The sequence below is a fragment of the Heptranchias perlo genome, chromosome 9 (genome assembly GCF_035084215.1).
Source record: "Heptranchias perlo isolate sHepPer1 chromosome 9, sHepPer1.hap1, whole genome shotgun sequence".
Lineage (NCBI taxonomy): Eukaryota > Metazoa > Chordata > Chondrichthyes > Hexanchiformes > Hexanchidae > Heptranchias > Heptranchias perlo.
Window position 1 is genome coordinate 7703355 of NC_090333.1, and position 12264 is coordinate 7715618.

At 45.2% G+C, this 12264-nt stretch overlaps 1 protein-coding gene across 1 annotated transcript in view; it reads left to right on the plus strand.

The window, feature by feature from the left end:
- The window catches only part of LOC137325643 (di-N-acetylchitobiase-like), a 36848-nt gene extending 25134 nt beyond the window's left edge, over window positions 1–11714 (plus strand). The window contains exon 8 of the mRNA XM_067990908.1: window positions 11465–11714. Coding sequence (XP_067847009.1) covers window positions 11465–11714 — 250 coding nt within the window. The remainder of the gene's footprint in view (window positions 1–11464) is intronic.
- The last annotated feature ends 550 nt before the right edge of the window (window positions 11715–12264 follow it).

The window sequence follows — 12264 nt, forward strand, 5'->3', positions numbered from 1 at the left end:
TTAATTGAATTTAAATTCACCAGCTGCCGTGGCGGGATTTGAACTAATGATTCTGGATTTTAATCCAGGCCTCCGGATTACTAGTCCAGTAACATAACCACTATGCTACCGTACACATTGTGGTAAAATGTTCCACATTCTTACCACTCACTGACTAAAGAAGTTTTTCCTGAATTCCCGATTGGATTTATTTGTGACTGTCTTATAGTTTTGGATTACCTCCAGTTTGGCACTCGGCCACAAGCGGAAAATTACGAACATATGAAGATACGAGAGCTGGAGTAGGCCATTCAGCCCCTCGAGCCTGCTCTGCTATTTGGTAAGGTCATGATTGATCTGATTGTGACCTCAACCCCACTTACCTGTCTACCGACTATAACCTTTGACTCCCTTGTTAATCAGGAATCTATCTTCCTCAGCCTTAGAAATATTCAATGACCCTGCCTCCACTGCTCTCTGGCAAGGGAGTTCCACAGACTCACGACCCTCTGAGAGAAAAAATTCCTCCTCACCTCCGTCTTAAATGGGAGACCCATTATTTTTAAACTGGTGGCCCCTAGTTCCAGTATCTCCCACAAAGGGAAACCTCCTCTCATCATCTACCCCTTCTAGTCCCCTCAGGACCTTGTATGTTTCAATAAGATAACCTCTCGTTCTTCTAAACTCCAGTGTATACAGGCCCAACTTATCCAACCTTTCCTGAAAAGATAACTCCCTCATCTGAGGAATCAGTCGAGTGAACCTTCTCTGAACTACCTCCAAGCAATTATTTCCTTGCAGCATATGCTAAAGAGGAACAACCTCTCAGAACTTCCATCTCCACAATAGTGCAGGTGAGAGGAACTGAACAACATGAGGAAAAGGAGCTCACATCCCAATACTCCATTCCAAGTGTTGGTGCTCAATACACTTCAAAGGACAACTTAAACTAAATAAACTCTTATTACATGCAACTTTAGAGTTACAGTTTAAAAAAATTTCCATTCAAGGTACCTGGTGTCAAATCAAGCATTTCTACCATGAGACCAGCAAGACTAGATCAGAATATAGTTCCCTATAAAGAGAAACAGCCCATACTGCACCAGTGTGACATTTTTCCGTTTCCCACACCAACCATCCTGTGTTCTCAAATGAGACTGCCTATTTAGTGCTGCAGTTTAGTTCATCACAGTTTTGTGATTTGGGCCCTTTGAGTTGGACTGAGACTATCAAACATGCATCATCCAAGCTGACACTTTTGTGCAGTAATGAGAGAGTGCTGCATTGTTGGAGGGGTTGACTTTTGGATGAGATGTTACAGTTGATCTAATAGACCGCTGGCAATATTGAAGATCAGGGAGTTCTCTTGGTGTCCTGGCCAACACTTTTCTCTCAACCAACATCAGCAGAAACACATTAACTGTTCATTCATGCAACTTGCTGTTTGTGGGACCTTGCTCTGCACATATCAGCAGAATTGTATTCCAGCACAATCTGTAACCTCAGAGCCCGGCATATTCCACTCTCTACCATTACCAACAAGCCAGGGGATCAACCCTGGTTCATTGAGGAGTGCAGAAGAGCTTGTCAGGAGCAGCACCAGGCGTACCTAATAATGAGGTGCCAACCGGGTGAAGCTACAACACAGGACTACATGTATGCTAAACAGCAGAAGCAACATGCTATACATAGAGCTAAGTGATTCCACAACAACCAACGGATCAGATCAAAGCTCTGCAGTCTTGCCACATCCAGTCGTGAATGGTGGTGGACAATTAAACAACTAACGGGAGGAGGAGGCTCTGTAAACATCCCCATCCTCAATAATGGCAGAGACCAGCACGTGAGTGCAAAAGACAAGGCATGAAGCGTTTGCAACCATCTTCAGCCAGAAGTGCCGAGTAGATGATCCATCTCGGCCTCCTCCTGATATCCCCACCATCACAGAAGCCAGTCTTCAGCTATTTCGATTCACTCAACGTGATATCAAGAAACAGCTGAGTGCATTGGATACATCAAAGTTTATGGACCCCGACAACATTCTGACTGTAGTGCTGAAGACTCGTGCTCCAGGACTAACGACGCCTCCAGCCAAACTGTTCCAGTACAGCTACAACACTGGCAACTAACCAACAATGTGGAAAATTGCTCAGGTATGTCCTGTCCATAAAAAGCAGGACAAATCCAATCCGGCCAATTACTGCCCCATCAGTCTGCTCTCAATCATTAGCAAAGTGATTGAAGGTGTCGTCGACAATGCTCTCAAACGACATTACTCACCAAAACTTGCTCACCGATGCTCAGTTTGGTTCCCGCCAGGACTACTCAGCTCCAGACCTCATCACAGCCTTGGTCCAAACATGGACAAAAGAGCTGAATTCCAGAGGTGAGGTGAGAGTGACAGCCCTTGACATCAAGGCAGCATTTGACCGAGTGTGGCACCAAGGATCCCGAGTAAATTTGAAGTCAATGGGAATCAGGGGGAAAACTATCCAGTGGCTGGAGTCATACCTTGCACAAAGGAAGGTGATAGTGGTTGTTGGAGGCCAATCATCTCAGCCCCAAGACATTGCTGCAGGAGTTCCTCAGGGCAGTGTCCATGGCCCAGCCATCTTCAGCTGCTTCATCAATGACCTACCCTCCATCATAAGGTCAGCAATGGGGATGTTCACTGTTGATTGCACAGTGTTCAGTTCCATTCGCAACCCTTCAGATAATGAAGCAGTCCTGGACAACATCCAGGTTTGGGATCATAAGTGGCAAGTAATATTTGTGCCAGATAAGTGCCAGGCAATGACCATCTCCAACAAGAGAGAGTCTAACCACCTCCCCTTGGCATTCAACTGCATTACCATCGCGAAATCCACCACCATCAGCATCCTGGGGGTCAGCATTGACCAGAAAATTAACTGGACCAGCAACATAATTTCTGTGGCTTCAAGAGCAAGTCAGAGGCTGGGTATTCTGTGGCAAGTGACTCAGCTCCTGACTCCCCAAAGCCTTTCCACCATCGACCAGGCACGAGTCAGGAGTCTGATGGAATACTCTCCACTTGCCTGGATGAGTGCAGCGCCAACAACACTCAAGAACTCCACACCATCCAGGACAAAATGTTGGTGTTCAGAGGGAATTAGGTGTCCTGGTACACAAAACACAGGAAGTTAACATGCACGTACAGAAAGCAATTGGTATGTTGGCCTTTCTTGCAAGGGGGTTGGAGTCCAAGAGTAAGGAAGTCTTGCTACAATTGTAAGATTCTCAAAATTCACAGATCTCCCAAAACTCAGAGAAAAACCCGAAAGAAAAGGACTTTGGAATTTACCTTTTCCCTGAGTATGGAAAACTTTGACCATTGACTAAAATCCTAAGATGGAAGGATAGGTGAGAGGTCACCAGACGAATCCACAACACACACTGTGGAATGTGGGAGAATGACTGCTTCAGACATGTCTCTGTTTTAATGCAAAACCTACAGCAGGTGGTCAACACTCACTGCCATTGAAAGAGGCTACTGCTCCAGACATGGTGGGGCCACATCTTTGTTTTAAAGCAAAACCGATCAACACCTAGGACGTTGGATACAAAAGGAAGCCTTGAGTGACAAGCTCGAAAAATAGGAATTAACAATGACCAATTGGGAGAAGCAATTGCAACATGATGAGGGAGCATCAAAAAGCCATCAAAGATTCTTAAGGACTTTGTCAGAACTGTTTAAACAGGCATGAAGTGTTTTTTTCAAAGTGACGAAGGCCGTTGTAAGAGAGGGATATAGAAGTGGAAAATCGAAACCTCTCTCTCTCTCTCTGGTTCTTGCTGGCGCTTGTGTGCTGCTTGTCTTGTTCTGGCTGTCTCTGGAAGGAAGAGCAGCTTCAGCGAACAACAAGGCGAGGGGGCAACAGGAAAGCAGTTCGACAGTGAAGGTCAGTAGCTCCAGAAGCAGGCTGACACACAAGAAGAAACCAGAGCAACAGCCCCAGTGACCATCAGACACCTCGCGGCAACAAGGGAACTTACGAAACAACCAACCGAATATTGCCACTAACCATTAACTCTGGCCCTTTAGAGTCCAACTTAGCTAATATAGTGGGATTTGGAGGGGTGAGGTATCATTCTACTGTAATTTCCCTCGTGTGTACCGAAGTGTTCCCCATTTTATTAAAGTGTTAAGATTGTTGTGTTGTATTTTCTCTCTTGAATAAAGGTCAATGTTTCTTGCACCAAAACCAGTTGTCTGCTGCACTTTGTCACAACTAAGTCCAAGGTTGAGAACGCAGGGAGTGGGAGCGATTCGAACTTCTCAGAAGTCAGAGGCGAAGCTGACACACACCACCACCCCCTACAAATTGTACAGGGGCTTATGGAGACCACACCTGGAATACTGTGTGCAGTTTTGGACTCCTTACCTAAGGAAGGATATACTTGACCCCTGGGGACGGTGCAGCGAAAGTTCACTCCATTGATTCCTGGGATGAGAGGGTTGTCCTATGATGAGAGATTGAGTACAATGGGCCTATACTCTCTGGAGTTTAGAGGAATGAGAGATGATCTCATTGAAACATATAAGATGCTGAGAGGGCTTGACAAGGTAGATGCTAAGAGGCTGCTTCCCCTGGCTGAAGAGTCAAGAGCTCGAGGGCACAATATCGGGATAAGGGGTCAGCCATTAAGGACTGAGATGAGGAGCAATTTCTTCGCTCCGAGGGTTGTGAATCTTTGGAATTCTCTACCCCAGAGGACTGTGGATGCTCAGTCGTTGAGTACATTCAAGGCTGAGATGGATAGATTTTTGAATCGAGGGGAATCAAGGGATATGGGGATCGGGCCGGAAAGTGGAGTTGAGGTCGAAGATCAGCCATGATCTTATTGAATGGCGGAGCAGGATCGAGGGGCTGCATGGCCTAGTCCTGCTCCTATTTCTTATGTTCTTATGTTCAAATAGCATAGATGCATTTAATGGGAAGCTGGATAAACGCATGGGGGAAAGCGCTAGAAGGATATACTGATAGGGTTAGATGAAGAGGGGTGGGAGGAGGCATCGATCATTTGGGCCGAATGGCCTGTTTTGGTGCTGTCCATTCTGTGTGTGTAATTCTATGTAAAACCTTGTTGATATGCAACTGAAAGTGGTTCACATTGTAACAAAATGGCAACAGATACTGAATCCATCGTTTATGGGGAAATTTTGTATCGAGCATAATGAATGAAATGTTTGTGAAAAACTCCAATGACGGCAGCAGAGAAGAGCTTCACTCCCTTAGTGACCTCATCAACCATCAAACCAATAAAGAACAGTGCTCCACTCACACTGACACAACAGACTTTAAGAAACTTGATAATTTTTTTTCTATTTCAAAATACACTTTATTTCATCATATTTAAAGATACACACAGTTCAACGTAAAAAGACACAATTTCAATCAATATAGTTCGAACCAATACAATGCAGATCGTACACACTATGATCTCATTATTACAATTCAAAACACAGTACATATCATCGAATACATTTTGTACAATACAAAGTGGGATGGCCTTACTCGGTGGCCTTTCCCCATAGAGCCTTTGCTTGGGCTGCACTTGCTTCAGTGCATCCCGCAGCATCTACTCCTGGACCTTGGAATGTGCCTGTCAGAAACACTCGGTCGTGGACAGCTCCTTCAGCTGGAAGACCAACAGATTTCGGGCCAACCAAAGGGCCTCCTTCACCGAGTTGATAGTTTTCCAGCAGCAGTTGATATCTGTCTCGGTGTGTGTCCCTCGGAACAGGCCATAGAGCACAGCGTCCTGTATTACCCAGCTGTTGGGGATGAATCGGGACAGATACCAACGCATCTCTCTCCATACCTTCTGCGCGAAGGGGCAGTCCATCAGGAGGTTGACGACGGTCTTGTCCCCGCTGCATCCTCGAGGGCAGCTCGCGGTGGCACTGAGATTTCGTGCGTGTTGGAAGGACCGCACTCGGAGGCCCCTTCTCACCACCATCCAGGCTACATCTTGGTGCATGTTGGTCAGTTCTGGTGACAAGGGGTTCTACCAAATGGTATCGACCATCTGGTCAGGGACTACCCGATCGGATCCACCCTCTCCTTTCCCTGCAGGACTCCCAGAAAGTTCCATGACAACCACCAATAAAGAACAGTGCTCTACTCACACTGACACAACAGACTGTAAGAAGCTCACCAATTATGGTACAGAGGCAGGACACAGGGATTCAACCTTTGTGGGATTCTACTCGTAGGAACACAGGAATGTACAGGAGAGAAAAAGCCTATTTTGGACCATCTGGTCATTTCTAGAGTTTAAAAAGTAGAATACACAGATCCCTCAATTGAATTACCCACCATCTGACCTGCTCTTGTAGCCACGGCATTTATGTGTTATTTGTGACTTTGATTAGAGCAGATTCTGTGCTGTGGCAGGAGTGGAAACCTGATTGAAGGGATTAAACCATGGAGTTGCGTGAAAGGTGAATTGAGATTTGAGAGGCAACAACACGCTCAAGGAGTTTGGAGATCAAACAGGGGTTGGAGATGGGGTGGTAGTTTGCAAGGACGGAGGGGTCGAGGGTGAGTTTTTGAGAAGGAGGAGTGATGATGTTGGTTTTGATAGGGAGCGGGGTGGGGGCAGTAACCTGAGGAGAGGGAACCATTTCCAATGTCAGCTAGCATGGGGGCCATGAAGGAAAATTGGGTGGTCAGCAGTTTAGGGGTAAATGGAGCAGGAGGTAGGTCTCGTTGACAAGATGGGCTCAGAAAGGGCTTGAGGGAAGACAAGGGAGAAACTAGAAAAAGATCCGGGGTCATATTCAGTTGCTGACAGAATACTTTCAGTAATTGTTTATTCCTATCGACATAAATGATTCACAAACAATTTGTTGCTAAGAAATAAAAACTTGTTGGCCGATTTGAAAGAACATTTCAGAATGTTGAATTTCCTGGACAGTTAGTCCATCTTGTTATGAACACTGTAGTTCAGAATTTTCACATTATTCTAAATTCACAAATGAATATCAAGTTAATGTGTACACTCTGCATCCTCCTTAAAGACAAGGTAGCCGTGTGTCTTTCTGCTTCAGTACACCTGCACAAACAATCACTCTGGGAATCTACTGAGCGACTGAGGTCCACAGAATTCTTATTGAAGATCGTAACGTCAGGCACGGTGAAATCTGTAAATCGAAAAATATGGGATTAATGACAGAACCACGATAGAAAATGGAGATATTTTTTAAAGTGATGATTTTCCCCTCTGCATTTCAATACCATTGTTATGATTGTAACCTCAAAAGTATCTGGACAGATCTGTACATTGAGTGATGTATGGAGGAAAAAACTCAGACTCACAGATTGCAGTGATGTGTCAGCAGGTGATAGCTGTCTATTATGCTGTGCTTTTAAAAAAATGTTTGTTCAGAAAACTTTCCACAGTCAAAGTGGACAGTTGTTTACTTTGGCATTGACTTGAAAGAAATGCAAGGAGAGAGGCTCAAAGACATCTGCCATGGCTCTGACTGAATGCTTTGCGTCTGTCTTCACAAAAGAGGGGGACGATGCAGACATTGTAGTTAAGGAGGAGTGTGAAATATTGGACGGGATAAGCATCGTGAGAGAGGAAATATTAAGGGGTTTAGCATCCTTGAAAGTAGATAAATCACAAGGCCAGCATGAAATGTATCCCAGGCTGTTACGTGAAGCAAGGGAGGAAATAGCGGAGACTCTGACCATCATTTTCCAATCCTGTCTGGTTACAGGCCTGGTGCTGGAGGATTGGAGGACTGCTAACGTTGTAACATTGTTTAAAACGGGAGAAAGGGATAGACCGAGTAATTACAGGCCAGTCAGCCTAACCTCATTTAGAAAGGCACGGATTAATCGAGGACAGTCAGCATGGATTTGTTCAGGGAAGGTCGTATCTGAAGAACTTGATTGAATTTTTTGAGGAGGTAACAAGGAGCGTCTGTGAGGGTAGCATGTTTGATATCGTCTACATGGATTTTATCAAGGCTTTTGACAAGATCTCACATGGCAAACTGGTCAGAAAAGTAAAAGCCCATGGGATCCAAGGGACAGTGGCAAGTTGGATCCAGAATTGGCTTTTTTTTTATTCGTTCATGGGATGTGGGCATCGCTGGCAAAGCCAGCATTTATTGCCCATCCCTAATTGCCCTTGAGAAGGTGGTGGTGAGCCACCTTCTTTAACCGCTGCAGTCCGAGGGGTGAAGTTTCTCCCACAGTGGTGTTAGGTCGGGAGTTCCAGGATTTTGACCCAGCGACGATGATGGAACGGCGATATATTTCCAAGCCGAGATGGTGTGTGACTTGGAAGGGAATGTGCAGGTGGTGTTGTTCCCATGTACCTGCTGCCCTTGTCCTTCTAGGTAGTAGAGATCGCGGGTTTGGGAGGTGCTGTCGAACAAGCCTTGGTGAGTTGCTGCAGTGCATCGAAGCAAAGGGGAATGGTCGACGGGTGTTTTTATGACTGGAAGGCTGTTTCCAGTGGGGTTCCGTAGGACTCAGCACTAGGACCATTGCTTTTTCTGGTATATATCAATGATTTTGACTGAAATGTAGGGGGTATGATTGAGAAGTTTGCAGATGACACAAACGTTGGCCGTGTGGTTGATGGTGAGGAAGAAAGCTGTAGACTGCAGGAAGATATCAATGGACCAGTCAGGCGGACAAAAAAGTGTCAAATGGCATTCAATCCGGAGAAGTGTGAGGTAATGCATTTGTGGAGGGCAAACAAGGCAAGGGAATACACAATAAATGGGAGGATACTGAGAAGTGTAGAGGAACAGAGGGGCCTTGGAGTGTATGTCTACAGATCCCTGAAGGTAGGTCAGGTAGATAAGGTGGTTAGAATCAGAGAATCACAGCATCATAGAAAGGTTATAGCATGGAAGATGCCATTCAGCCCATTGAGTCCGTGCCGGCTCTGCATCAGAACAATCCAGTTCGTCCCTCTCCCACGCCTTATCCCCGTAGCCCTGCAAACATTTTCCTTTCAAGTACTTTTCCAATTCCCTTTCGAAGACCATAATTGAATCTGCCTCCACCACCCCCTCGGGCAGTGCATTCCCGATCCTAACCACTCGATGTGTGAAAAAGCTTTTCCTCATGTCACCTTTGGTTCTTTTCCAATCACCTTAAATATATGTCCTCTGGTTCTTGACCCTTCTGCCAACCCTATCTACTCTGTCGAGACCCTTCATGATTTTGAATACCTCCATCAAATCTCCTCTCAACCTTCTTTGTTCCAAAGAGAACAACCCCAGCTTCTCCAGTCTATCCACGTAACTAAAGTCCCTCATCCCTGGAATCATTCCAGTAAATCTCTTCTGCTCCCTCTCGAAGGCTTTCACATCTTTCCAAAAGTGCGGTGCCCAGAACTGGACACAATACTCCAGCTGTGGCCGAACCAGGGTTTTATAAAGGTTCATCATGACTTCCTTGCTTTTGTACTCCATGCCTCTATTTATAAAGCCCAGGACTCCATATGGTTTTTAACCACTTTCTCAACCTGCCCTGCCACCTTCAAAGATTTGTGTGTATACACCCCCAGATCTCTCTGTTCATGCACCCCTTTTACAATTGTGTCCTTTAGTTTATATTGCCGCTCCTCGTTCTTCTTACCAAAATGTATCACCTTGCATTTTTCTGCATTAAATTTCATCTGCCACGTGTCCGCCCATTCCACCAGCCTGTCTATATCCTCTTGATGTCTATAACTATCCTCCTCACTGTTCACTACATTTCCAAGTTTTGTGTCATCTGCAAATTTTTTAACTGTGCCCTCTATACCCAAGTCCAAGTCATTAATATAATCAAGAAAAGCAGTGGTCCTCATACCAACCCCTGGGGAACACCACTGTATACCTCCCTCCCATCCGAAAAAATAAACGTTCACCACTATCCTCTGTTTCCTGTCACTTAGCCAATTCTGTATCCATGCTGCTACTGCCCCTTTTATTCCATGGGCTTCAATTTTGATGACGAGCCTATTATGTGGCACTTTATCAAACGCCTTTTGAAAGTCCATATACACCACATCAACTGCATTGCCCTCATCTATCCTCTCTATTACCTCATCAAAAAACTCGATCAAGTTAGTTAAACACGATTTGCCTTGAACAAATCTGTGCTGGCTTCCCCTCATCAATCCACACTTGTCCAAGTGACTGCTAATTCTGTCCCAGATTATCGTTTCTAAAAGTTTCCCCCCACCGAGGTTAAACTGACTGGCCAAAAGTTGCTGGGTTTATCCTTCCACCCTTTTTTGAACAAGGGTGAACATTTACAATTCTCCAGTCCTCTGGCAACACCACCGTATCTAACGATGTTTGGAAGATTATGGCCAGTACCTCCGCAATTTCCACCCTTACTTCCCTCAGCAACGTAGGGTGCATCCCATCCAGACCGGGTGACTTATTTACTTTAAGTTTCACTAGCCTCTCTGGTACCTCTTCTTCATCAATTTTTAATCCATCTGGTATCTCAACTATGTCTTCCATTACTGAGACCCTGGCAGCATCTTCTTCCTCGGTAAAGGCAGATGCAAAGTATTCATTTAGTACCTCAGCCATGCCCTCTACCTCCATGAGTGGTTCTCCTTCATGGTCCTTAATGGCCCCACCCCTCCTCTTACTACCCCTTTACTGTTCACATGCCTATAGAAGACTTTTGCATTCCCATTTATGTTGGCCGCCCATCTATTCTCATATTCTCTCTTTGCCCCTCTTATTTCCTTTCTCACTTTCCCTCTGAACTTTCTATATTCAGCCTGGTTCTCGCAAAGAAGGCAAATGGGATACTTTCCTTTATTGGCCGAGGCATAGAATTTAAGAGCAAGGTGGTTATGCTTGAACTGTATAAAACACTAGTTAGGCCACAGCTGGAGTATTGCATACATTTCTGTTCATCACATTACAGGAAAGATGTAATTGCACTCGAGAGGGTACAGAGGAGATTTATGAGGATGTTGCCAGGACAGGAGAATTTTAGCTAAGAGGAAAAATTAGTTAGGCTGGGGTTGTTTTCTTTGGAACAGAGGAGGCTGAGGGAAGATTTAAATGAGGTGTATAAAATCATGAGGGGCCGAGCGAGAGTGGATAGGAAGGACCTCGTTCCCTCAGCAGAGGGATCAATGACCAGGTGGCATAGATTTAAAGTAATTGGTAGAGGGGAGTTGAAGAAAAATGTTTTCATCCAGAGGGTGGTGAGGGTCTGGAACTCACTGCCTGAAAGGGTGGTAGAGGCAGAAACCCTCATTGCATTTAAAGGGTACTTGGATATGCACTTGAAATGCCACAACCTACAGGGCTATGGACCAGGAACTGGAAAGTGGGATCAGGCGAGATGGCTCTTTATTGGTCGGCACAGACATGATGGGCCGAATGGCCTCCTTCTGTACCGTAAATTTCTATGATTCTATATTAGGGTATTCCACTGTCACATATTAACAAATTCTGAACTATATTTTGTTGCAGCAACTTTCAAAGTATGCCTGCAGTGAGTTGCACAATAATGAATCAAGGAATATCTTGCGATGATGCCGACTGCAGCATTCCCAGCGACCTGGATATTCCCACCCTCTCCACCTCCCATCACATCAGGGAAGGCCTCCAGCAGATCCTTGGCCGCACTGCCACTGGTAATGCAACCCACCTAGCACTGCTGACCACAGAGGTCACCAGGAGAGGGGTGGTGGTTATCCCTGGGCAGCAGCTGAAGACCTGATGAAGCCTCTTTTGGAGGGTCAGGGCCCCGGTAGTGGGCAACTCTCCCTCTGCCCAGACCCCAAGAATGTACCTTGCTTAGGCCTCAGCAACCTGCCCAACCCTCGTCGACAGAGGGAAATTCGGGAAACCGTGGTGTGATATCCTTTCCTCTTTCTCAGAAGTCGGATTTTCTCAGTATTCTCACATATATATATTGCGCTATTTTCTCAAATAAATACATTTGTAGAAAAGAAATGACTCTATTTGTGCAATTCACCACTCTAAAATGATACGAACATTTATCCTAAAGTAAGTAAAAGAAGAAATTCAGGATCTAAAGTCTTTATTGCTTGTTACCTGATAAGTAATGCAGAATAGGCAAGTTAACGGGTTTGCAGGAATGTGAAGAGGTTACTGAAATGTAAATCTGTCACCAATATCCCTTTAGGAGTGGAAAGGCCACTCATCACTTGGACTTGGAACTTGCTGGTTCAGAGGTCTTTCTACACCATTAACTAAGAGTCTTATTCCATTTTGGGTAGGAATTGCAACAATGCTTTTGTTTTATA